Raw genomic sequence first — 26,045 nt, 5'->3', positions numbered from 1 at the left:
CTTGCAAAGAATAACAGGAGCAAGAGGCAAATAGTTGGTCAAGCTCCTAATTGTGAACTTCTCGAAGTTGTGCTGAGCAATAAATTCCTTCATATTGGAAGATTCAGAGCGCACGTAAAATCTGATTTTGTGTGTGAATATGTTGCAAATAAGCTAGGTGTGGATACCGCCACCATAATTTGCAAGCCTTTAGTCAAAAATGGTGTAGATGTTGCTACACTGGAATTCGTCAATTTTAAATTAGGAATACCTGAGCAGCACTTCCAGACTGTGTTTAGTGATGCGTTCTGGCCCAATCCAATCAAGATCAGTCGATTCATCCACAGGGATAGGCCGATTGTTTATGGGAACGTTCTGGATTTGCACAATCATCATACATCGGAATCAAAAAACCCCCAATAATCGGCGCCTCTGGTGTCGATTTGACTACGGCATATTTTTATGATCCTCTTACTCATCTTCATGCTACTTATTCGCAATGTCAACGTCCGCTGGTTTCGATATCGCTAACTGCTACCATTACTCTCTCATACGCCGCTCCCAGTGCACTCTTAAGTATTGGGCTCCCGTTATCAGCTGGATTTTTCCTTTCTTGTTCTGTCTAACGTTCATCAAACGCTCACTGGAGAGGCGTTGTCACCAGATTCCGTTAAGATTCCCGCTCTAAAAGCTCTCTTCGGAGATCAAAGCAACATCGGCATCATCTGGATTTGTCGTTGTCTAGTTCGCGCGACCATATTTCTGATCATATTTCATCAAGATTCCCGCTCTAAGCGCGCTCTTCGGAGTTGTGCGCTCATCACCGTCAAACAAACAACAACGTCAGCTGGAGTTGTCGTTGTCTGTTTTGCGCGACATTCGTCAAACGTTGATCGATGAGTCGCTCTCATCATATTCAATCACTCATCTCCCTCTAAGCGCGCTCTCTGGGGATGTGCATGCATCACTATCAAAGCAACAACAACATCAGCTTGAGCTGTCGTTGTCTGTTTCGGACGACGATCGTCAAACGCTCTTTGGAGAGACGCTCTCATCATACTTCATCAAGATTCCTGCTCTAAGCGCGCTCGTCAGAGTTGTGCGCTTATCACAATTGAACCAACAACAACGTCAGCTTGAGTTGTCGTTGTCTGAATTGTGTTACGTTCGTCTAATGCTCACAAAAACCCAACGGCTGGAGCTTTCAAAATTTGCTCTGAGTGATACTCGTGATCACAGTATCATTTCCCTATTACCGCGCTCCTCTCTGACGCTACGAAATTGCTTGAAATTCTCATCGACTGCTTTGTGTGGCTCTTCCCGATGGCAGCATCAACAACAACTTTGTCCATCTGTCCCCAACTTGGATAGATGTGCTCTGTTAACGGCAACATTGCCATCGCTCTTAAGAACTAGTTGCTCTTTACTAAAAGTATCTAGCAAACTTAGGGAATGCATCGATCCTAGTCTGCATGAAAAAATTCGTATTAAAAACACTACATTACTGAAGGCGATCTGCGGGCCTACAACATTGGGAACGCATGAACAAATACTTCCTAGGGCATTGGACTATGATGCCTTAAATGCGAATCCGGAAATTGTTGATCGTGCCATTGTGAGTACGGCCCCACTAAAAATTTATTTTCAAAACATCTCCGGAATGCGGACAAAGGCGGAGCAAGTATACCTTGCCACATCCCAATGCAAGTTTGATGTTATAGTTTTAGCTGAAACTTGGCTCAACATAAACTTTTACTCAAATGAATTCTTCGACTCCAATTTGTACCATGTGTTCCGCAAAGACAGAGATAACACGAAAACCCACTGTGCTAGAGGAGGTGGCGTAATTGTTGCTGTTCGCTGCAATTTGCGCTGCTTGTCAATTGGACTTCTCATTGAAGATCATTCTCATTCTTGATCATAGACCATTGCTACTATGAATAAACTATTACAGTTTTGCGCCTTCAGCGGAATATTCACCTAGATTTATTTTCAATGAAACCAGCCTTTGTGAAATGAAAGAAATGAGACCTCTGCCATTAACTGGGAGTCAGTTTTATCACATGTCAGTTTGGAGTCGTGTTATGACACATTTTTAGTTGTTATTTTTAACATCATTAAGAACAATGCTCGAGAAAGGGTCCACAATTTGTTTAAGTTGCCATGGTATGCGAAAGGTTTGAAAAAGCTTAAAAATCTTCGAAATAAATTCTATAAAAGGTTTTTAGTTACACAGGATCCTGGTGATTGGAATAGACACTTGCAGCACAAACGAGAATTTGAATTTCTAAATAAATTTCTTTACAATCAGTATATAGCGAGTGTTGAGAACGGCCTAAAAAGTAATCCCAACTCTTTTTGGCGAATTCAAAGAAAAGTGATTCCTCAGTTCCATCTGCTATGTTCCTAGGGAATTTATCTTCCAATTCAAATATAGAAACTGCAAATCTCTTTGCCTCTTATTTTTGAGCCAACAGCAGCCTGGAATGATTCTCAAACCTTAAATGCAATCACTCCTTTATTCAATTTAGGTAGTTTAACAGTGCTAGAAGAGAAAATTCGTAAGGCTGTGGAAGACGTGGATGAATCGTACACTCCGGACTGTGATGGGATTCCGGCCTACTTTCAGAAACATTGTGTAGAGGTGCTATGCGTTCCACTAAAAATTCTGTTTGATAAATCACTATCTAGTGGACACTTTGCGGATAGATGGAAGGTCGCATCCGTGACTCCAATTTTAAAATCAAGGCCGAAGAATAACATTGCCAATTACAGGCCTATAGCAAAGATCAGTAATATTGCTAAACTCTTCGAACGCATTGTTGCCCATAAATTATCTTTTCTTGTAAAAACATATATAAGCACTTCTCAGCATGGTTTTGTTGCAAGTCGGTCAACTACGACTAATCTTGCCGTTTTCAGCAACTATTGCATTCATGCCTTTAATATGCGATATCAGGTTGATCCTATTTATACCGATTTTGCGAAAACCTTTGACAAAGTTAGCTACAGTGTCCTGCTGGCAAAACTGGCCCGCTTGGGAATACATTCGGCACTACTAAATTGGATAAAATCATATTTACACCATCGACTTTATAGAGTTAATATTAATGGAAAATTCTCGGATTCCTATTTGGCAACCTCTGGCCTCCCTCAGGGGAGTGCTATGGGACCTCTGCTTTTCAACATTTTCAATAATGATGTGAGGTTCTGTCTATCTTCAGAGTGTTCCTGTATGCAGATGACTTAAAAATTTTTAGGTCTATTAAATTAGCGACAGACTCACAATTGGTTCAACATGACTTAGTTTCCTTAAGCTCTTGGTGTAGCCGAAACTCGCTTCCTCTTAACATAAGCAAGTGCTTCTATGTCACTTACAGTAAATCCGCATACAATATCGTGACATCTTATAATATCAATGGTCAACCTCTACAAATGCGGCAGGAATCCTTGGATCTAGGAGTGTTGTTTGACTCAAAATTTAAGTTTGCAGCACACTTCGATTAAATCATGTCCAGGGCCTATGCTATGTTTGGATTTGTGAAACGGAACGCATCCCTATTCATGGATACCTACACCAGACTTGCGCTTTATTTTGAATTTGTCCGATCTAAACTACAATATGCGTCTCTTATTTGGAATCCCTACACTACCACTCATGGAAACAGAATAGAACGTCTACAGAAACAGTTTTTGAAAATGGCGTTGTTGCCGCTAAGGTTTTTAGACCCTACCCCTTCATACCTCCAGCAATGTAGGCTTGTTCACCTACCATTCCTTGAGCATCGTAGAAGTATCCTCGCCACTTGCTTCATCTCTGATTTGTTGGATGGTAGTATTGACTGTCCAGAACTGCTATCGAAAGTTGGTTTTCACGCCCCGCCTAAGCAACTTCGGAATCTGATCCCTTTTTCCTCGAGCTGCGGCGGACAAATTATTCCAAAAACGAGCCCCTCTATAGGTCCTTATATGAGGCTAACGCACTTCCAATTGATATGCAATTGGACTATTTCTCAAGTAAATCAAATCTTAAGCATAGGTTAGTCAATTATTTTGTAAATTTTAGTACGTAAGATAAGTTGTTGAAATGTTCATGTAGCCAGTAAAGGAATTCCGTTGGCGAAATGAAATAAATAAAAATAAGTAATAGTTTGGCAAGTGAGGACTGTAGGACAGATGGCCCAACAATTGGACATCAATGACAGCTCACATTGTCAGGATGTACAATTATCCTTCTTCTCATTTTCGTTATTGTACATCCCCGAATACTTTACGCAAATAAATTGTGGTGTATCATTCAGAATTGACCGTCCTACGTTGCTCAAGTGAAACAGTTTCCATATGACCAGTTTTAAAGAAGAAGCAGACCACCATTCACTTCAAATTGAGTCGTCCATGGACAACTTTCGTTGAATTTTGCTCGTCTCACACATTCGATTTCTGTTTTATAAACGCTTTTTGAAACGCCGTGATTGTATTTTTCCACAATTTTCTTTTCACTAATTAATTTTTAAGCGATTGTCAAATTGAGCGAGATTTGACCAGAACAAAGCTTTTTACGGTTGTTTATATAATATAAAACGTATTCTGATGAAAAAACGCCCAAACGCACTTTTGTTCTTAAATTAATAAAATTTTTCTGGCGAAGTAGTTTATGAATAATAGAATTCATACGTCGTTACACATGACCAAGTTAAATAGAGCTTTTATAAATAAATGTCTTAACTTTTTTTGAGAAAAGGCCAATTCGTATTGATACGGCTGGTGTGAAATAGGCCAGAAACGCAATTGGCAACCAACGTATTAGTATTTAACAGTATAATGCTAAACAATATAATGCTTCATTATTTTTATTGTGCTCTACTGTTGAATTTTGTGTACTTATTAATAAATTTATTAATATTATTTCAGTTGGTTATACAGCCGGAGACAGTTTACGAACGGGTACAGTTCCAATTTGAAGAGGATGCCTTCGGTACCGTACCCGACTTAATTACATTCTACGTGGGATCTGGGAAGCCCATCTCGTCGGCGTCGGGGGCTCTTATTCAATTTCCATGCAATCGCACCTATCCGCTATCCTTCTATGGCCACAAAATCGTTGGCAACCAGCTTCACACGCAAATGCTGGCCGGTCTCCGAAGTCTAAGTCTTCCTAATACGGCGATAAGCGGTAATGGTGAATTAGAAAAAGGCGTTCATGGGGCCTTTCGCTTTGATCCTCAGACGCAACAGCTCTCTCCAAAGGATGGCTCTCCGGCCAGTCCGCACTGTTCGCCTCCGCGGGCACGACGAGAAATCCCTCCACCGCCGCAGCTGCCTTGCAAGAAGCAACAGCGCTTCCAGAGCCTTACGCCGGCCCAGGCCATGTTGGTTAGCAACATCAACAAGCTTCAGGATCATCATCAGCCTATGCAGGAGCTTACAAATGAAAATGCTAATACTATGGTCCGCTTTCAGACGATTGCCAGGTGTAACCCCACCAGCGAACAGCACCTAGAGAGTAAATTCACTAGCCACTCTCTGCCAAGGCCCAACACTTCTGCGGCGCAAGCGCTGCGAAAAAATTTAATGGTACAGATCTCGAGCCTGGCAAGGAATTGCAGCCCGGACTCGCCTTCGGATTCTCAACCGCCCAGTCCACCTCCCAAGCCGCGCAAGGAACCCGTAGCCGCGGTGCTGGCGTACCAAGCCAGTGGTTCTGATTCGGGCAATGGATCCGGCGACTCTACTCTAGGAGATGCGTGCGAACCAAGCTTACAGCGGGGTGTGGTTATTAAGAATCCCCGATTCATAAACAGCTTTGTCGCAAATGAGACCCATAGAAGTTTCACAGAATTTGACGTCCTTGCCGCGGAAGAGGAGCTCTTTACAATGGCCATAGAGGAAGCTAGAACAGTAAGTATGAGTATAATAAAACGCTTTTTTTATTCGTAATTATATCCATTACTAGTCGAGTAAAAGGGTAAATTGTATGAAAAGTTCGCAACACGTAAAAGAAAGCGCCTGCATCGTCATATTCCTGATCAAGATTACAAGCGAGTCGATCTACATATGTGTCTCTGCCTTTCCGTACATATGAAAACAGCAATCTCGAAAACTAAGAGCTAGAAATGAGGGATTTGGCATATAGATTCTTAAGCTTCTTGCGCATAGAATGTTTAATTCAGTAGGGAACAATTATTGTAATCGGTCATTCATTTAAAAGTTATAGCCAAATATAAATCAACATTTTTAAAAAACAATTTAGATAACAACACATGCTGCAAATTAGCTTAGTGATATTGGTGTCAGTATGGTGAGGTAGGTGGCGCTAGGTGTTCTAGAGAATCCCCCACTCTTTTTTGCCGTGTAACAGGTGGGGATTACCTAAAACATAAGGAACCTGCATGCAAAATTCTACCTTTCTACTATTAATAGTTAACATCTACTGAAAAAGCCGGTAGGTGGTGCAAAGTTATCGCTTTGCTGCTGATATATAAACAGTTCATTACCCTTTTGCTCCCTTAAGCTGAGTAACGGGTATCTGATAGTCGACGCACTCGACATACATGTATCCGTCGGAAATTAAAACGCCAGAGAAACTACAAATCGTCCATCGCTTAAAGATGTTCAGGGAAAACCGCTAAGACTCGAGCCTATTAAACGATTTATCTTTCCTGCCAGATCCCCCAACCCATATAATGTCCTGGATCAAAACTATACTAACAATATAGCTTTTTCTGGACTCAAACCTCTTAAATGACCTAGCCTAGGACTAACACGTCGTTAACTTTGGCCAGAAGGCACGTCTGGGTGCGCGAAGGCGATTAGTATATATACACAAAGAAATGAAAATATAGAGTAATCGTCTAATGGTAACGAGTGATCAATCAATCAAATCAATTGGTGAAAGTGTAAAAGTCAGGGACTGATTAATGAAACAATAATTTTGTTTTTCAGATTGTCAGTAAGTCTGCATTTTTTTTTCCTAAGATAGTAAGAAGGGTGCAGTTTTTTAAATTTTCTCTTAAAAGATTGCACTTTTCAACGAACTAAAAGTTAAATTTATTGGAATTCTTTATGATATAGATAATTCAAGCAAAATCAGAAAATATTACAAAATGTGTACTTAAAAAAAAATTATTAGACGCACTAATTAACACTACTACAAATCAACACCACTAAATATGTTATGTCGTTTAAGAGTTATGTGCCATTAAAAACTGCTACTTTCGAAGGTTCCAACATAACCGTAGAGTTAATAATCGACCTAACAAAATTGTATATTTTTATCTTCTTGTTATCTTTTCAGATTTTTTTAGTTAAATTGTTAGAAAAACATTTTTTGTTAAATATTCTTCTGAATTTGTTTAATAACTTTTACATATTTTGAAGTCATTACCCTGCAGTACCATTCAGCACTGCATGAGCACCGAATCACTACAAAGTGCTCATCATAGGCATGTCCTAGGATTCCGCAATGCTCAAAAATGAGCACAGATATAGTGCTTCTTAATGCACTCCTTTGAGCGCCAAATTAAGCAAAAGAAACAGCACAGGCTGAGCGCTTAATTAATCAGGAGAAAAAGCTTACCACAGGCTAAGCGCTTAGCAGATATATAAATATAAAACATACTTTTGGTTTTACTTCATAGTTTTAATTTTATTTCCTTTTGAATTTAATTTACAATGTGGGCTCTGGGGTTTCCGACGTTATTGGGGCCTCTAGTACCTCCTCGCCAGCATCTTGGGTCTGGGTAGCCATCCGCTCTGAGCAACTCAGGCACCATATCGCGTTCTGCAGCACCTTTTCCAAAGGCAACTGATCGTCTTCATCTAACACTATAAAAAATATAGTTTATTTAGTTATCAGTGTAGAAATTTGCAACCATTTGTTTTTTGCCTCCTGATTTATTTAACTTTGATGAAAAGAATAATTAAGAAAAATAATAGACAGAACACTTTTTCAGGGATAGCAAATTAGATATGTTTGAAAGTCTTATTTAATTAGCCACGTTAAACATTTTTTTACGTACACAAAAGTAAAAATTAAGGAATTTAAACAACAAACATTATTTTGAAAAACATATACATATCTTTTATTCCTTGGATGTTGGCACTCAATAAGATTAAAAGATTCTTTCACAGTTTTGTAATACTATTCATTTGTTTATTAACTTGCACCGTTTGTTTTTGACTACAAAAACTAAAATTTTTTTAATATTTTTTTTTTCGCTACTGTGGTTTTTAGAATCTTGTATTCCCCTTTATTCAATGTACATTAACTTATTTTTACTTTCTTTAAACACTAATGTTAGCGTGGTTAACTCGAACTAACTCAGATAAGTAAACGCAAGTGAAAAAGAAGAAAAAACGCGTGCCTTGAAGAAAAACAATAAGCAACATCGACGGGTTCCGCTAATCCGTTGTTATTCTGTTTTTTAGCATGTTCCGTTTGTCTAAGCATGTTCCGTTGCACATGAAAGCAGGGTATTTATGGACATGTTCGACTATGCAAGTCGTTATGTAAAAATATAATTTTAAAAACTCACTTATTAATAAATTATTAAAAATAAGCTTATTAACTACAAAAAAAAAAAAAAAAACAAATATATTAAGCCTACACACAAATTTTTTAAATTATTTGTATTTACATTTACCAAAAATGTTGCATTATATAAATTGAAAGGGTATACAAAAGTGTAGTCACTGGGCCTATTTGCCTTCACCTCCATTTTTTAGGGAAGATATGTCGTGAGAGGGAAAAATTCCATTTTGTGCCTTCTCTTCCGCGAAAGAGCGCGGCTTTCATTTGTCTCTGCCCGAGTCGCTGGCTGCTCTGCCTATGTCGCAGTTGACTTCGTGCTAATTGAGCGCCCAAGCGGAATTGTGGAACTGAAGGGTATTTTAGTTCACATCCAAAGAAAGTAGAATAAATGCAGCATACCTTTGGCATACTTAAGACATCCCTTAACCGCTCCCAGGCCTTTCATCTCTGCGCTTTAATTTCCTGTTAAATAGTTTTCGCGTGGAAGCCAAACAGATTTTGAAAGTGACATGAACGGTCAGTGTATCTTTCTGTACCAATCACATGAAATCCTACATAAGAAAACGAAATAGTGAGATTAGCTTCGCTTGCTTTTAAGCTTTTTTTTCGATATATATAAAAGAAGCGGGAATGCATCGAGTTGGCGATGAGCGATTTAAATAAAAAAATATTTCCCTGAATTGTCAGAAAAAGAATCTAAGAGCTTACAATCTCTTAAATCCATCTATTCGTCCGGTCAACTTTCGTTTTCTTTATATTTATATATATATATTTGTATATATATATTTGTTTATTTTTAAATATATTCATATATATATACATATATACACATACGATGTGTGTTCAAAAAGTAAGGTGACTTTTCAAATTTCGCGGGCAACATATTTTCGATTATCGATTTTTTTGTTTTGTTATGTTGGTACACTCTTCTCTAACATCTGTACCAAGTTTCAATTGAATCCCCTTTTTTGTTTAGTTGTAAGAGGCGTAAAGGTAACAAGTTGCTTTGCGTGCTCGGCAATTTTTTGCTATCAAAAAATATGGATCAAAGGATTTGCATCAAATGTTGTGTAAAAAATAAAATTAAGTGCTCTGAAACACTTGAAATGTTGACAGTAGCATATGGTGAAACTGTTCTGAGTAAAAAAAATGTTTACAAGTGGTACAAGCTCTTCCAAGATGGCCGGGAAGATGCCAATGACGAGCCTCGCTCTGGACGCCCAAGAACATCAACAACTGATGAAAACGTTCAAGCAGTGAAGAAAATTGTTTTGGAGAATCGTCGTACACTATCAGAGAAGTTGCTGAAGATGTCGGTATATCGCTGGCTCGTGCCATGAAATTTTTTCAAACGTTTTGGGCATGAGTCGTGTGTCAGCGAAGTTTGTTCCAAAATTGCTGAATTTTGACCAAAAGAACCGTCGCATGATCATCGCTCAAGAGCTGTTGGATGACGTCAACGACGACCCAGATTTACTCAAAAGGGTCATAACTGGTGACGAATCATGGGTATATGGTTATGATATCGAAACCAAAGCCCAATCGTCACAATGGAAGAGCCCAGGTGAGCCAAGACAGAAAAAAGCACGCCAAGTTCGATCAAATGTCAAAGTTTTGATCACTGTATTCTTCGATTAACATGGCGTGGTGCATCAGGAGTTCTTACCATATGATCGTACGGTCAATAAACAGTATTATCTGGAAGTTATGCGCCGTTTGCGAGAAGCAGTACGAAAGAAACGTCCAGAATTGTGGAAAAACAATTCATGGCTTTTGCATCACGATAATGCCCCTGCTCACTCATCTTTGCTTGTGAGAGATTTTTTGGCCAAAAACAACATCACAATAATGACTTAGCCACCATATTCACCGGATTTGGACCCATGTGACTTTTTCTTGTTCCCAAAACTAAAGAGACCTATGAAAGGACGGAGATTTGCAACGATTGAAAAGATAAAGACTGCATCGCTGGAAGAGATCAAGGCTATACCGAAAAGTGCTTATGGGAAGTGCTTTGAGGATTGGAAAAACCGTTTAAGTGTATTGTATCTGAGGGGGACAACATTAATATTGATAAATAAATTAATAGTTTTTCTTGAAAATACAAAGTCACCTTACTTTTTGAACATACCTCGTATATTTTAGTTCACATATATATATTTATATATATATATATATATATTTTATAATGACTCCATTTGGGGATAGCACTTAAAATCACTCAAATACTCATTTGCTAAATAAAACCGTAAAAATCAACGAAAATATACAAGTAAAACATACGAGCTTTTTATACCCCCTACGCGAAGATTAAAAGGAAATACTAGATAGATTACTACACAGAAAAAAAATTGATATTACATGATGGTTAGTTTGATGAAATTCAATATCAAATCGGCCTTGATACGGCATATATCAAATTGATATGATCGAAATGTTAAAAACGATATTTCGGTAATATCATTTTTACATTAGCGGTATCACTTTTTTCTAGAAAAAAACTTTGACAAAGCTTTTTTTGGACACAATCAAGCGTTGGCTCAGAATGCTAGCGCTTCGTTTTTGATACACAGGCCTGAGGCTTAGTGGTTCGATTCCTCCCCGCGACAAATTTACTTTATTTGATTATTGAAATCTGAAATCATTTAAATGCAGCTTTGTTATAACAATTATAAGGACATTTCAGAAATTATTCTTAAACACTTAAAGCATACTCGTAAAAGGAAGCGTTTCCGACCCAACAAAGTATATATGCTCTTGAACAGGATAATTAGCCGAGTCGATCTAGCCATGTCCCTCTGTCCGTCCGTCCGTATGAACGCTGAGATCTCGGAAACTGTAAGATCTAAAACAGTCAGACTTGGCAGCCCAAGTTTGTTTCAGCGGGATGCCTCGCATTTATCTAAAATGTACTATATTTTTCTCATCGATAGACCCAAAAAAAAATGTGCCACGCCCACTATAACGCCCACCAACCGCCAAAACTGTGGTGGCCACAATTGTTAGGCAAGACAATTTTTTTTTGTGGTGGCCACAATTGTCATGCAAGACAATTTTTTTTTGCCAAAACGTATTCGTCTCATGATTACCTATCGATTGACCCAACAAAATTTGCCACGCCCACAAATATTTTTGATTAAATGTATTTGTCTCATTAAAAGCTTTCGATTGATCTACAAAAAATGGCGCTTTTCAATATTTTTTTGCTGCTTCCATATTCCTTTTTTCATTTTCCTCCCTCAAGCTGAGTAACGGGTAATTCATAGTCGAGGCACTCAACTATAGCGTTTTTCCGTATTTTTGGGCAAAAATTGGAACGGCTGGCCCAGTGTGCACCGTTTAAAAATTATGGACTACTTTTTGATATCTCATTAAAATTGTTTTAAAAAGTTACCCTTTAAAGTTATTAATCAGCCAAAATGGCAAAATTTACTACACCAAAAAAAAGCTTAGAGTATCAAATTTACAGGTGTGGTTAAAAATGACACTAAATGACACACCTATAATGTAAAATGTCTACTACATTGCATGAAAAATCCTATATGACCCTAAATAGTGTCATTTTGACCATGTCCCTGGTTACTTCGAAACCTATTAAAGCTTTTTTCGACTGTCCGCGAGTCAAACTTTGCTTAAGTGTGGGTTTTCACAGCATTAGAACTAAACGCCCGCGAAAAACGGTTTGCGATAGACCAGCTGGTAAGGCGCCTGTCTCTGATGCTAAAGGTCCTAGGTTAAAGCACGCGGCGAAGCAGAGTGCGCCTAAGTATACATTTATAACAAAGGTTCAATCAAATAATTTCATACTTCAAATAAAAAAATTTGTCATGGGGAGGATTTAAACCACTAACCCTCAGGCCTGTGCATTAAAAACATGGCGCTAGCTCTCCGAGCCACGCATAACATTTTTTCCCGCGAGCAAAATGCTTGTTTTTTGACAAAAAATTTTGTTAAAAGCTTTTTTTAACTTTTTTTAAGAGGCAAAATGATCCTATGTTCTACAAATTTTGGAAATTATGATATCAAACAAAAACACCTCTTAACGAGGTAAAAATATAGTGGCTTTTGTGCTTTCGTCAGCAGGACACCAGAACGTATTTTCCTCTATTTTCTAATCCCCTAAGGTGTTTTATACCAAACTTGAGTTTTACTTGGCTTCGAGTATGAATTGTTTTAACTAGGTGTTCCCACATGGAATTCGGTATCCGCTATCTTGGGAGTCTACGGCCGGCTGTGGTTCTTTATCAGTTATCGGAGTATAGTTATCAGTTGTTCCGGCCATACGATATTCGTGAATTGCTAACTTCCATTTTCTTCTGCCTTTACCAGTTTTATTATGACTAGTGAAAGCACACCTTCCCTCAAGATTCGTCATTCTTTCTCTTTGTAGGTAACAGACTCTTATAGATAAAATCGCCTTACAACTTTTCTTTCAATTTCTTAAGGCATTTATAGAAAAATTACCTCGGCGGAAAGATAGAATTAACTCGTAAGGCTTTTCGTGCAATCATTTTTCACTGCCTTTATATTCTAGAGTAGTTCACTGATTTTTGAAGATGGTAGCAGTTAGCACTTGGCTCGGCTGACACAGCACCCGCTTTAACGGGTCAGTGTTCCATCGAATTAGTGAGTCTTTAAGTCAACCGTTGACTATAATAGGTGATCAGCAGTTTCTCTTACTGTATCTAATTCAGTCAGCTGCACGGAAACATTATTCAGATCTGTTGATTCTCGTTCGGACGAGTTCTTGCTTGGCTGCATATATCTTCAGGATCTGAATGCTAAATTCGTTAAAGGAATACATTTTTCATCGAAAGAAATCTCATTCTGCCGTTTGCTTTCTTCAAGTTCAATTTTGTTATCATTCACTGTTGGATTATAAGCACGGTTTGGTCCGGCAAGATCGTTTCAGCCAAACAGGTTGATTTCCGTATCAGATGAGTTTTTCTATTGAGAACAAGAAAGAACACTATAGTAAAGTTCTCCGACGCATTACTCAGCGCAAGGAAGGAAATAGAAAATGGAAAGCAGCAAAGCGATATTAAAAAGCGCAACCTACCCGCTATTTCAGTATTTGTCATGTGGGTGGCAGACAGTTTTAAACGTTTTAGCCATTTGTCGTCGTTAGAGTGTGCATGGCAATATTTGGGTCAATCGAAGCCTATAAATCTGTATGCCAAGTCAAAATCTTCTAGCCTTAGTTTCCGAGATCTCACGTTCATACGGACAGACCGACATAATTAGATCGACTCGGCTAATGATCCTGATCAAGAATATATATACTTTATGGGGTCGGAAACGCTTCCTTCTACCTGTTACATACTTTCAGACAAATCTAGTATACCCTTTTGCTCTACGATTAATATATATAACTAAATAAAGATTTTAGTTTTTTATACTGGGATAGAAGTTAAGGAACAGTATAATTGATATAGGGTGATATAATAATTACAAGGAACACCAAAGGGCTTGTCTAAGTTTTATGTACATCGCGGCAAAACAATTTTCCCTAATTAAGTGATAAGGGTAATTAGAACTAGACCCAGAAACCGAACTATAGAAAGTTTGGAAGAACTTTGTCTCGTATTCATTGAATATTTGCAAAGGGTTATATGGTCCGTTCTTTTACGAACCAAACGGATTTGGCAGAAACAAAAATCTCACGTTTTTGAATTCTCAGAACATTTTTTATGTATACTTTTCGGGAAATAAGAAAGCACGTGCATTAGGATGGGGACGAAAACCAAAAAAAATTTTTAGTTCGAATTTTTTAAAGTTTGTAAAAAAAAGATTGTTTTCAAAAAGTGCCCTCTGTTTGCAATTCTATATCTCCATCTGTATACAGAAAAAAAGCGAGTCAAGATAAATTTGATATGCGCATGGTAAAGATGTGTTTTTTAGACACATATCAATCTCACCATGAAATAATGTCAAATTGATACCACAAAATTTCGATTTGTTGATTTCTCTCTTTTCGATAATTTATTGATATCGAAAAAGAGACGGTATAACAATCAATTACGCGAGTGGAAGCGAAATAGATATATTCGAAATTCGAATTGGCCAACATCGAACATGTTGTCTCGATTGTACAAGCATACTATTTAGTGGATATTTCGCCACTTGTGTTTTATCCGGAAGCCGGTCAGTCGTGTAGTGTTTCCTCAAGTGCACAAAAAATGAAAAGGTGAGTAAACTTAACATCTAGTGTTATAAGGTTAATAATAATATTATAAGTGAAAAGAAAATTTTGTCGTGTGCTGTTTTCGGTATTCCTTTTTTTGTACAACTGTCAACGGCAATGAAAACACGTGTAACTACATTTGGACGTAAGTATTCAAGCGTGTGTATGTGTAGAGGCTGTGCGGGAGCGAAAACAAAATGAATAGCCATTTTATTCATAATGGCGCTTAAACATAAACATATTTTTATATTTAGTTATTTCACTTGTGCATTTTTTACATCTCACACGCACATTCATTCACTAGGCAATGAAAAGCGCGTGCATCTATGCATACTATGTATATACGTAACAATGTGTGTACTGAGTTACCGACAATTTAGTAGTTTCACTTGGGCATTTATTGCATCTCACACGCATATTATGTCGTATGTATGAACAGTTACAGGGTTTTTTTTGCTCAGCTAAGTCTTTTCTTTTTTTTTAGGAAAGATGAAAATGTCTGAAAACGACCGCTCAGGACCTACCAATGTCCTGTTGGTAAAAATAAAACAAACATAGTATATTGATTCACAATTTTGGTTTTCAGACTGTGGTTTTACATTCGAAAGGCAGCGACTTGCTGCATTTATTCCCGAAAAGAATGCAATGCGGAATTTGGGCCAAATTCAGGTCAAAATTTAAAAAAATGGAAAAAAGATACTGTAAGTATTATCAATGCAATTGTAACGAACTGATTTATTTCGTTTCTGCTCGCTACGGTATTTGTGCGGCTAGCTCAGTAGATTGTCTGTGTTCGTCCCACCAAATTTATATAAACGTGATCGCCCAGTAGTTCAGTGAAAAAGCACAGAATTCTCGGGTTCGGAGTGGGTTTATTGCGGGTATGACTGCAGTCGGCTTTGTAACTTGCTTGTCTCGCTGTCTCCGACGGTGTGGATTGTCTTGTCGCTCCTTGAAGATCCTCGACCGCTGCTTGCTCCTGACGTGCTTGGCTCGGTGACTGCTCGGCCACGATTCAGACTCGCTATGGGGTCAGCCGTGCGGGCTTAGGGAAGCGTCACCGTTCTCAGACTAGGGTGAACAGACTGACGAGCTCTCCAGGATCACTCCTCTCGATACCCGACCGCCTGTCCCGGATGGTCCCACGGGCTTCCGCTCAGATCGTGCGGACATTCAAGGCGGAACGCCAGGAAGCTGCCTCGCTTTTCACTTCGCTTCTGTGCCTCGTGTAAACGAACGTTTCACCCTAGCCTCACCCTTTCGGGTACTGTCCGCGCCGTTCCTGCGGGCTCGATCCTCTTTGCGTGGCCGTTGCGGTGTGGTGTCCTGCTTGCTGGTGTACTGCTTTGCAGGACTGCAAACTGCTCCTGACAGGTGGCTGTAGGTCTTGACTTCTGTGCTGGGTTCGAGGGCATACGCCGATCCGGGACTTCTCTCCCTTCTAGCTCGTGACTCTCGGGGTTCTGTTGCGCAGTTTCGGGACTTCTCTCCCTTCTGGCTCGCTACTCTAGGGGTTCTGTTACGCCGTTCCGGGACTTCTCTCCCTTCTGGCTTGCTACTCCCGATTTCAAATCGAAGTCTAGTAGACCATCCAGGCGTAACGCCAGGACTTCGTCGGCAGGACAGAACAGAACTTAGCCGTGTGGTGCCTCCTTAGACCTCAGCCACCTGTGTCTCAGTTCGGAGATTCCTAGTAATCCCAATCCCGAACGTCTCGATGTGACGATCTTGCTCCTCGTAGGCTCCCACGGCGCTGCTTCCGACGACTCGCCCTGGTGTGGCTCCCTCGTAGCTTGCTGGGTTGGATTTCATTCGACTCCTTGCTCTCGACTGACTGCTCGCTCTTGACTGACCGATCTCGACTGAATGCTCTCGACTGAATGATCTCGACTGAATGATTTTGACTGACTGATTTTGACTGACTGATCTTGCTGCCTGCGCTCTACGGGTTTATATAGGGCCTCTGGGAGCCGTTTATTTCCCAGAACTCTTCACACCGGGTCCAAAGTCCATTGCTCCCACGTTCTCCGTCCTCAATCTCCAAACTCTCGTTCTCCGTCCTCGCTCTTCGCCGCTCCTCCACTACGCAAATTCGCGCGTACCTGGTGAGCGGCCGGCCATCTGCTGCTGAGATTTATGTGGAGTTATTCAACACAATATTTAGTTATATAACTTAATTTTATCTCCTTTATGATGATCAAACCCCTTATGCTCCAACTGCTGTACTATATTATTTTAACCGAAAAGGAATTTTATAAAATGAATATAGAAAAATTCAAAGGGCCGCCAATTTATGTATATAAAAACTGTAATTATTAGTTAATCAGAAATTTTACTTGATATAAAACATAAACATAATTAAAAAATAGATAGCCAACTGTAAATATGTAAAAAACAAAACGTTTAAATATGAAATGCTGTAAATATTTTTAATGTTCTGTAATTAGAATTAAAAAATTGTAGTTGATAAGTAAACATAATTAAAAATATAAATAACCACCTGTAAGTATCTAAAAAAAAACGTGTAAATATGAAATACTGTAAATATTTTATACAAATTATAAATAGGTAATAAAAACGAAAAAAAAGAAAAAATTCGGTATATTGTTTTGTATTTAAATTTGTGTATTTACATTATCATATCGAATTAACAAAAATATAAATTTTATATTCTTAATATTTAACCCACGTCAATGTTAACTTGACATTATAATATCAAATTAAGACCATTATCAATTTGATATTCTTAGTTTCTTTTCTACAATAACGTAAATCTGATATTATAATATCAACTGCGCAATAATGTCAACTTAACATTTGTTATATCAAAAATATATACAAAAAATCTATACCGCTAAAATGTAAAAATTATATTACCGAAATATCGTTTTTAACATTTCGATCAAATCAATTTGATAAGTGCCATATCAGGGCCGATTTGATACTGAATTTCATCAAATTAACCATCATATCATATCAATTTTTTATTCTGCGTAGACGAGTTGATCTAGCCATGTCCGACCGTCTGTCTGTCCGTCTGTCTATCCGTTTCTACGCAAACTAGTCTCTCAGTTTTAAAGCTAACGGGCTGAAACTTTTCTAAAAGTCGCCTTTTATTGCACATAGAATTTAAGTCGGAACCAGCCGAATCGGTTCGCAATCAACTATCAGGGACGACTATATCATATAGCTGCCATAAACAATCGGAAAATTAGTCGGAAATTATGAATAAATTGTATCTTTGGTGTTTTTTAACATACTTGTATAACCTTCTAGGCCTGGAAATAATATTTTTTAATTAGTTCTGAATTTTGAATTAAATTTTATCAAGATCGGAGGACTATATCATATAGCTGTCATAGATTTAGCGACAGTGTTCCTGTTCTTATTTGGAACTGGTATGGCAATTAAATATTTAGTTTCATCACATATTAGAGTGACTGCATATTCATTACCATTTTCTGATTTTGGTAGTGGACCAATACTGTCCACTATCACTCTGTCTAAAGCATTTAAAGGCGTATCAGTTATTATTTATGGGCTTATTTATTTCATCTTTTTGGCATTTCTGATATTTTTTTTATTTCCATATTTATTAGTTCTCCCTTTCTCTCTAAATTTAAATTCCAAAACGCTTAATGATGTAGTTTAATAGTCAGGTGGTGCCCTTAAATAGTCTTCCAGTGCGTTTTTAAATGTAGTTTCGTTACTGATTGCTTTGATAATGTGTGGCAGTTGGTTCCAAATGCTAACAGCATATACAAGAAACTGCCTCCTTGAGCATAGGTCTTATAACTTACGGCTTATTATATTTCTGGGTCTTCTTGACGAACTAAAAGTGAGTTTTTCATAAAGATACTACGGCTCTTGTCTGCTTATAATTTAATGGAGTAGTAAAAGGTCCCTAAGGCTTGTCCCGGATTTTAGTGATTTTAGTTAAAGACTTTAATTGCAACTTCACTTATATAATCAGCTCTTTGTCTATTATAAATATATCTTGCCACAACTACCTGCAGCTTGCCCTGACCTACGGAGCTGTCACTGATAACCTATATTCCTTAGAAAAGTACCGGTATGAGATACATTTTAGCAATTGTCTCTTTTATTTTGGTAGGTAAGAGGTCTTTGGTCAAGTATAAGTTTCTAAGTATTGCATACATTTTTCCCACAGATTTTTTAAGGTGATCATCCCACGTCAATGTTGGATAAAACATTAATCCTAGATTAATTGCAGTTTTTAGATACTCAGCAGGAGCGTTATTAATGGTTATATTTTGCAATACACCGGAAGCCATCCCACTTTTACCATCCCACTTTTACAAACAAGGTATTTACACTTTTTTGGGTTTAAGCCAAAGTTATTTCGGCCACTGGCTAACAATTTGCAGTTCAGTTTGACAAACACTTATACATTCATTAATTCTACGAATAGGACGGCTTACATACATTTGAACATCATCAGCATACATGTGTTTTTCACAGTTCATTCACATACACTGAGAACAGTAATGGGCCCAGGACGGATAAGGATCCGTCCTGTGTGCCTCAAGGGAGACACACCAGGTTTCAGACATAGAAAAGTCAAATACGCATTTCTTACGAAAACCAACTGCCCACGATTGCACAAATAAGTTAGTTGCACTGATGTGCGGGAGAAATTACATAGACGTTTTAACTTAATAGAAAGAATTTCGTGATTTACCGTCTCAAATGCTTTGCTATTATCTAAAAGTGTCAAAAATGTTATGCTATCAGGATCCATTTTTATCCTAATCATAGCTGTTGTACAGCTTCTGCCAACACGGAACACTTATTGTTTATCAGTTAGAATATTGTTAGCTTTTAAATAATTCGTCATCTGATCAGCCATAAGTCGTTTGAAGCCTTTTGACAGAATTGGCCTATACTCATTTGCAGATTTTGGGATTGGTATTATCTTAGCTAATTTCCAAGAGTCGGGAAATATTGATTGTGTCAAGGCAGAATTATATGAATGGTAATATTTTTGGCAATATTATCTTTATATATTTTAGGTTTATGTCGTCGACTCCAGTTGCATTTGACATTATTAGTAACATTGATTTAAGGACATCAGACTCAGTTACACACGCTAAACTAAAACTACTATCATAGGTACTATTATCACAGCGGCAATTTATATTATCACAATTTCGATACCTATTTTGAGGAAGGTGGTCAAGATAGTCATCTTTAGTTACATCAGGTACTTTACAGCCTAAAAATTGTTTATTAAGTTCATCAGGATTGGCATCACATCGGGTGGTGTTGGATTTACAAATGCCTAATTTCTATTGACTTGTTGTTGCCCTAGTAAATCTGTTAAAGAAATATTTATGTTTTTCTTAATTTATTATTTGTGAAACTTTTTTTCATATTATTTTAAATTGCGCTGCGTGCTGGCTTGTCCTATATCGTTTCAATTTTTTAATGCAGTATTCCCTTTGTAAATAAGTACCTTAATTGCTAAACTAAACCATGGATTTTCACGAGGCTTGTTCATTTTTGTCACTAATGGAACTGATCGGTTGTATAAGTATATTATATTAACTTGTAGGATAGTCAATTGAGAATTTATATTTGTATAGTCATAAATAGAGTCCCAGTCACATAAATTACAGACGGTACCTAACAAGGCGTAGTCATCATTTTTAAAGTCCCTGTAAACTATATGGTTTTTAGTTAAGTCTGTATTAATATTATAAATTAAATAAATTTGATCGTGTTTTGAAAACATTGGCATTGAAAGTTGACTATACATGGAAATTTTATTACAGTCAGTTACAAAAAATATGTCAAGTAGTGTATCACAGTGGCTTGAAAAATGTGTAGGTACTGATGAGTTTATTAAATTTATGCCAATAGATTCGATATCTTCCAATGATTTATTTTCCCTGTTGAAATCCCCAGCAAGCATAACATCAGAATAAGAGATAGACATATAGGATAATAAGTCAATTAAATTTTGGTAGTCAATAAATCGGTGTGGTCTATCAATGTAGCCTACTCAATTTTTTGATAACTATAAAGTATTTTTGATCTGAACAAATATCCATTCATCGGAGCTATTACTCAGATGTTTACGGACGAACTTTGCATTGCATTTTAATTAACCAATCTTTGAGCGTTAATATGGCATATACGAAGGCCAGTTCTCTGATTACCAAGTACTCTAAGCATCGTATAGCTGCTCGCAATCGGCGTGCATACATTGTCATCGATCATAAACAAACCAGAAAATCAGTAACTCATACGCACCCATTGCTTTTGCTATAATAATTAGTCTACGCACCACTATTAAACAGAAAAAAGAATTTTGAGAGAGATTTAGATAACTTATTAAGATAGTCGTAATTTTAAGAGTTAGAAAAGTCTTAAGTCTAATAAGGAGAGAATATAAAAATTTAAAGTACCTAGTCATATTTACATTAAGATACAGGAACATATCAGCTCGAAATCCCTCACAATTCGCCGAGATTCCATCCATTGCAGATGACGAAGATGCAGAGCGCGACGAGAGAGGAAAAGCTGGCTTATCAGCGCCAAGGTCTTGCGACGCAGTAGATTTTCTCACTACACCGGACGTGGACTAGGCCTCTGCGGGTAAATTCAGCAGAGAGCAGTCTGGGCTTTTTAAACTTCATTGCCTCTTTAAAAATCACATAGTGCTCTCTCAAGAGCTGCTCATTAACAAGCCGCTCTCTAGGCTTGAGAGTCGAAGCCCATCATATGCAAGCTAAGTTGTTGTTTTGCTGTGCGGCGATAAGCTCCGATACAGCGCAGCAGAGTAATGTTTCCTTGCTGATTTTCCATGCGAATTATGACCACCGGGTCTACAAAAGAGTTTTGTGCTTTCTGGCCCGGAATAGCTCCTTGATTTTCAGTGGAGGTGTTAGTTTAAGTAAGAAACAGAGCTGGTTATACAACACCTCAAGTTTTCCCCCTCAATAAATGGGATTGCACGCGTAAGTCACACGCCTGATGTGTCATTTGCCTCGATCTCCCCCACTCTCTCTCTCAGGGTGGTCAACTCGCCGGCCTCCCGATCCAGAAGCTTGACGCGTTCACTCAGCTGATCCCATCCAGTGCGTAACTGTGCCACGGTTTCCACAATAGTGGCACGGTTTCCAAGCTGCTGCATCTCTTCTACAACGCATTCTATGCGGCTCGTAAGCCCATCTAGAATATGCTCCTTGGCGTCCCGCACATAGGATGCTATTTGCTCAGTTTGTTCTTTGAAGCGCGAGTTGAGCATATCTAGAAGCCACGGCGGCGGAGAATTAGACATGCGCTCGGCGGTACTACGGAGTCGTTTGTTGGAGCACAAATACACAAATACAGATGGGGCGTTCGACTTTATTTGTTTGTTTATTTTATTTAAATCAGTTTATATGGCAACTTGGCGGTTCTGAAGAAGATTTGCACTATTCACAGTGAAAGCGAGATCTTATTACACTTTTTACTGGTGTCTACGGTTATTTAAGCTATACTTTGGTTTTTGATAATTTCGGTTCTTTCTAGGCTGTCGAATTTTTCAGAGGTGATGAATATTAAGGCAGTATGCCATATTTTAAGATGTTTGTTTCCGTTGTAATGGCGTATGTTATTGTGCAGTTCATTTTTGAACCGTCTGTGAGATAGTTTGGTAGTTTGAAGGTCTCGACTCTTTTCTAGTGGAGGAATGCCCGGATTACAGACCGTACTCCAATTTGGCTATGACTGTTGCCTTCGCAACGTTCAATATATTAATTTAAATTAAAGACTAGATAGGCAATTTATTACGTTTAGTTTACTGTGGCGTTTAGGCAGAAGTGTATTGCGATCCATTTATATTTGTTGCTTATTGTTATTCCTTAATTTTTTAATAAAGTAACGGTAAGAATTTGCATGTTGTCGCAGCTTATCTTGCAAGCACATTTGTGTTTTTTGCATATGTTGAGGTGTTGGCATTTTGATGGGGATAGCGATGCCCCTGAGTTTGAGCCCCAATTCCTTTTTTTTTTTAAAGAAAGAAGTCGTTGGCTTATGCATTAAATTGGATTTTTTTATTTAAGTATATGATGTCTGATGATTTATTAAAGTCAATATGGAGTAGTATTATGAATATGGACGAACCTTGCCGAATTCCATTTGATATATGCGGACCGACGCGGACAATTATTTTCCTGAAGTTGTTAACGTAGTTAATTATTTTTTTTCCTGTTTTCCATTCCTAAAGTTAGTTAATTAAGAAGAGTAAACCTACTCGATCAAAGGTTCTTGAAAAATCAAGAGTGACCAGGGAGTTGAGCATTTTTGACTTCGCTATGAGATAGTCTCGAAAGAACAAAGTCAGAAGCCGATTTGCCTTTTTAAAATAATAAAAGTTTTGGAATTCTGTTTTTTGGTTTACAGGAGCAATGCCTAATGTTAGTTATCATGGATGCTTATGTGTGAAAGTGTAAAAATTAGAATTTTGTTAGTATTATTCAAAATGTGCAATTTTTATTTCGAAGCAGACAAACTTATACCACTGAAAAGTTCTTGGCAGTGTCCAAACCGCCACTGCAAAAAACCATCGCTACCGTACATTTCCACTACTCAACTGAAAAAGTCAAAAAATGACGATTACCGCCGATACCCTAATTAGTATACCTCCTTATTAAAAAAAAAAGTTAGTTGTCATTGGAAAGAATTTTTCAAGCCCTTTCTAATGGTATAATGCTCTAAAATTGCACATTTTGAATAAAACTCATAAAATTCAAATTTCACATCTTCGCGCACAAGCAGTCATGAGTAAGGACTCGAGGGTAGGGGGTGAGATTCGGGCTCTTTGGTACGTACGTTCACTTTCTCCTGCTCATTCTCAGGAAATAAGGAGGGTCACAATATTTGAAGTGAAATTAAACAAGAGGATTATGGGCTGTGTGTATGCTTGCACTTAAAAATAACTCTTACAAAATAAATTTAAAAACATTGAAAAAACCTCCGCACCGCTTTTTATAGCTACTCTTAGCTTACGGCTTGGGTTGCATAGGGACGTCTTATGTCAATGTTGGCCCGACCTTGCTTACTTAGAGATTGTCTTTTACTAACCTATGTCAAAGTTGTATACCTTCGATATTTACCTACAACCCAACTCCTCCTAGACCACCTTCACCCACGGTAATTTTCCAGCAATACTTTTGTTCGTTTTCCTTCTAATACCAATTCTACTGGCGTATTGAGCTGCTCCTTATATTCGAGTACCAATTGGTTCTAAGAGTACAACATGCCTGTATGAACTCCATGTAGATGTCAACCTGTTGAGTTAACATTCTAGACTATAAAAATGACACCACTCAAATTGCTCAGGATCAGTTCTTCAAATGCCTCAGTATTGCATACCAATGGATCTTACCGTAAAGTTTATCGATTCGGAAAACGAAGTTGGGATTGACAAACTGGATTTACCACCTACGCAAGATTCCAATGTCGAAATAATTGAAAACTCGTATCTGGACCTTGTGCAGGTTTCCGATTCAGAAACTCGGTTGATCACCTCCTACGAAGCGTGTTTCAACCGGCTGCATCATCGAGCCAAAATAGGGACCCAGGATTGGAGTCTCTTGAGCGGAGCCAGTTTCCATTGAGGACCACTACGCAGGATGTTTTGGAATCCCATATCATACATTTGATGATGATGATGATTCAGTGTGCACAGGAAATTCAATTGGACGACGAACCAGCCAGATGAGGAGGTTTTTCCTAACGATTTTTCAAGACCTTATGGGACCTCAACCGCCACCGAGTCAAATGAGGAGGTTTTTCCTAACGATTTTTCAAGACCTTATGGGACCTCAACCGCCACTTTGCTAGATTATGAGTATGACAATTTTTGACAATGATTATTTGATCTAGAGTCCTAAATTTTTAATTATAAATTCCCGATACTTAAAGAAAAATGAAATAAAAACTATTTTTTTTTTAATAAAATTCTATAATAGTTTTTTATTTATTGGATAATTTTATTTAGCTTTACAAATACCATTTAGCTATGCGTTGTTGTGCATCAGCAGAAGATGCATATTAAAGTCGTGTCGTAACAAAATTTTGCGTACTGTAGGACAAAAATAACAATTATAAAAGGAAGATCTAGACTTCTGATAGGTGAAGTTGTGTATCTTTAAGGTAAACGCTTTCAGGCCGGTGCGAGTAGTAAAGTATATTGTTTCTGAGCACAACTCTTATTTTTTATCAGTAAATAAGTAAAGTAAATAAAATTTTTCAATATAAAGCTGAGCTGAGCTATAATATCTAACATTAGTCTTAAATCAGCGTGAAGAAGAAATAGTATTCCTTAAAAATGTACGCCCAACAGATAAAACTTTTTTTGACGCAATTCGAAGGAACGCTTTTCGAACAACATCTACAAAGGATGGAGTACCTAAAAGCTACATTAGAGGGCTTAAAGAAAAAAAGAGTTGCTCCATTTAAAGTTTGGATGTTATTATAAGCTTTGTGTCTGGAGCGAAGATGATGCCTCATCTGGACCAGACAGATGTCAGTGTCAGTGAAGTGCTGGCTCCACTGAAAGAGGAAGCCCTTACTCTAATGATTAAATATTATTAAGTTATTGCTCCAAAACTATAAATTAATAAATAATAAAATAAATAAATAAAAAAAACGAATTAATTTTACTTAAAAAAGTAATATTTGTATTTTTTAAAATGGTTCTTAAACGTTCTTATTATAAATTTATAATTAAATAAGTAGTCGTTTTTCTTGATTTTCTTTTTTAAATACAGTAATGATTTCTTCTTACTCTTAAAAAGACTGTACAGTATACAATAATGTCCGCAAGTATTTGAAAATTAGTTTTTGAGTATTACAAAAATTTATGAGCGTTAGATTTTAAAAATTTTAAAAATTCTTTCTTTCTGTGTCCATATGAATCAAAAAATTCTGCTGACCTACGACTAGCCAAATAAAATTCAATCCAATGAGTTCCAGGTTGATCTGAAGTGTCGGTATTCTCAATTATTAGTGCTGGATACTTCAAAATAGTTTTTGGAAATCTATCTGATGGGAAAACTCCTTAAAAACAGATTTTGCCTTTGAATGCTTAGAAAGTAAATGTTCAATTTTTAAATTATTCATTTTTAAAAGAGCGTATGAGTATTTCTATGCTTATCAATATCAATCATTAAATCCTATTCAAGTCGAATTGTATTCGTATACCAAGCAAGTAACTGCTTTAGCAAGTGGTTCTGAAAATCGTCCTTCGATTCTTATAGTACCTTGAGAGAGTTTGAATCAAACATTTCCCTGATTATTTTGTAGTCCACGATCGTAAGGTTTACTTCCAAATGATCT

General features: G+C 37.6%; 1 protein-coding gene across 7 annotated transcripts in view; it reads left to right on the top strand.

The window, feature by feature from the left end:
- Positions 1-26,045, top strand: part of LOC108030489 (breast cancer anti-estrogen resistance protein 3 homolog) — a 111,957-nt gene that overhangs the window by 19,591 nt on the left and 66,321 nt on the right. For all 7 annotated transcript variants that reach the window (XM_050885310.1, XM_050885307.1, XM_017103374.3 and 4 more), the window contains one exon: positions 4,891-5,877. In XM_050885310.1, the coding sequence (XP_050741267.1) occupies positions 4,891-5,877 (987 nt within the window). The remainder of the gene's footprint in view (positions 1-4,890; positions 5,878-26,045) is intronic.

Source organism: Drosophila biarmipes, chromosome 2L (assembly GCF_025231255.1).
Source record: "Drosophila biarmipes strain raj3 chromosome 2L, RU_DBia_V1.1, whole genome shotgun sequence".
Lineage (NCBI taxonomy): Eukaryota > Metazoa > Arthropoda > Insecta > Diptera > Drosophilidae > Drosophila > Drosophila biarmipes.
This window is presented reverse-complemented; position numbering and strand designations above follow the sequence as displayed.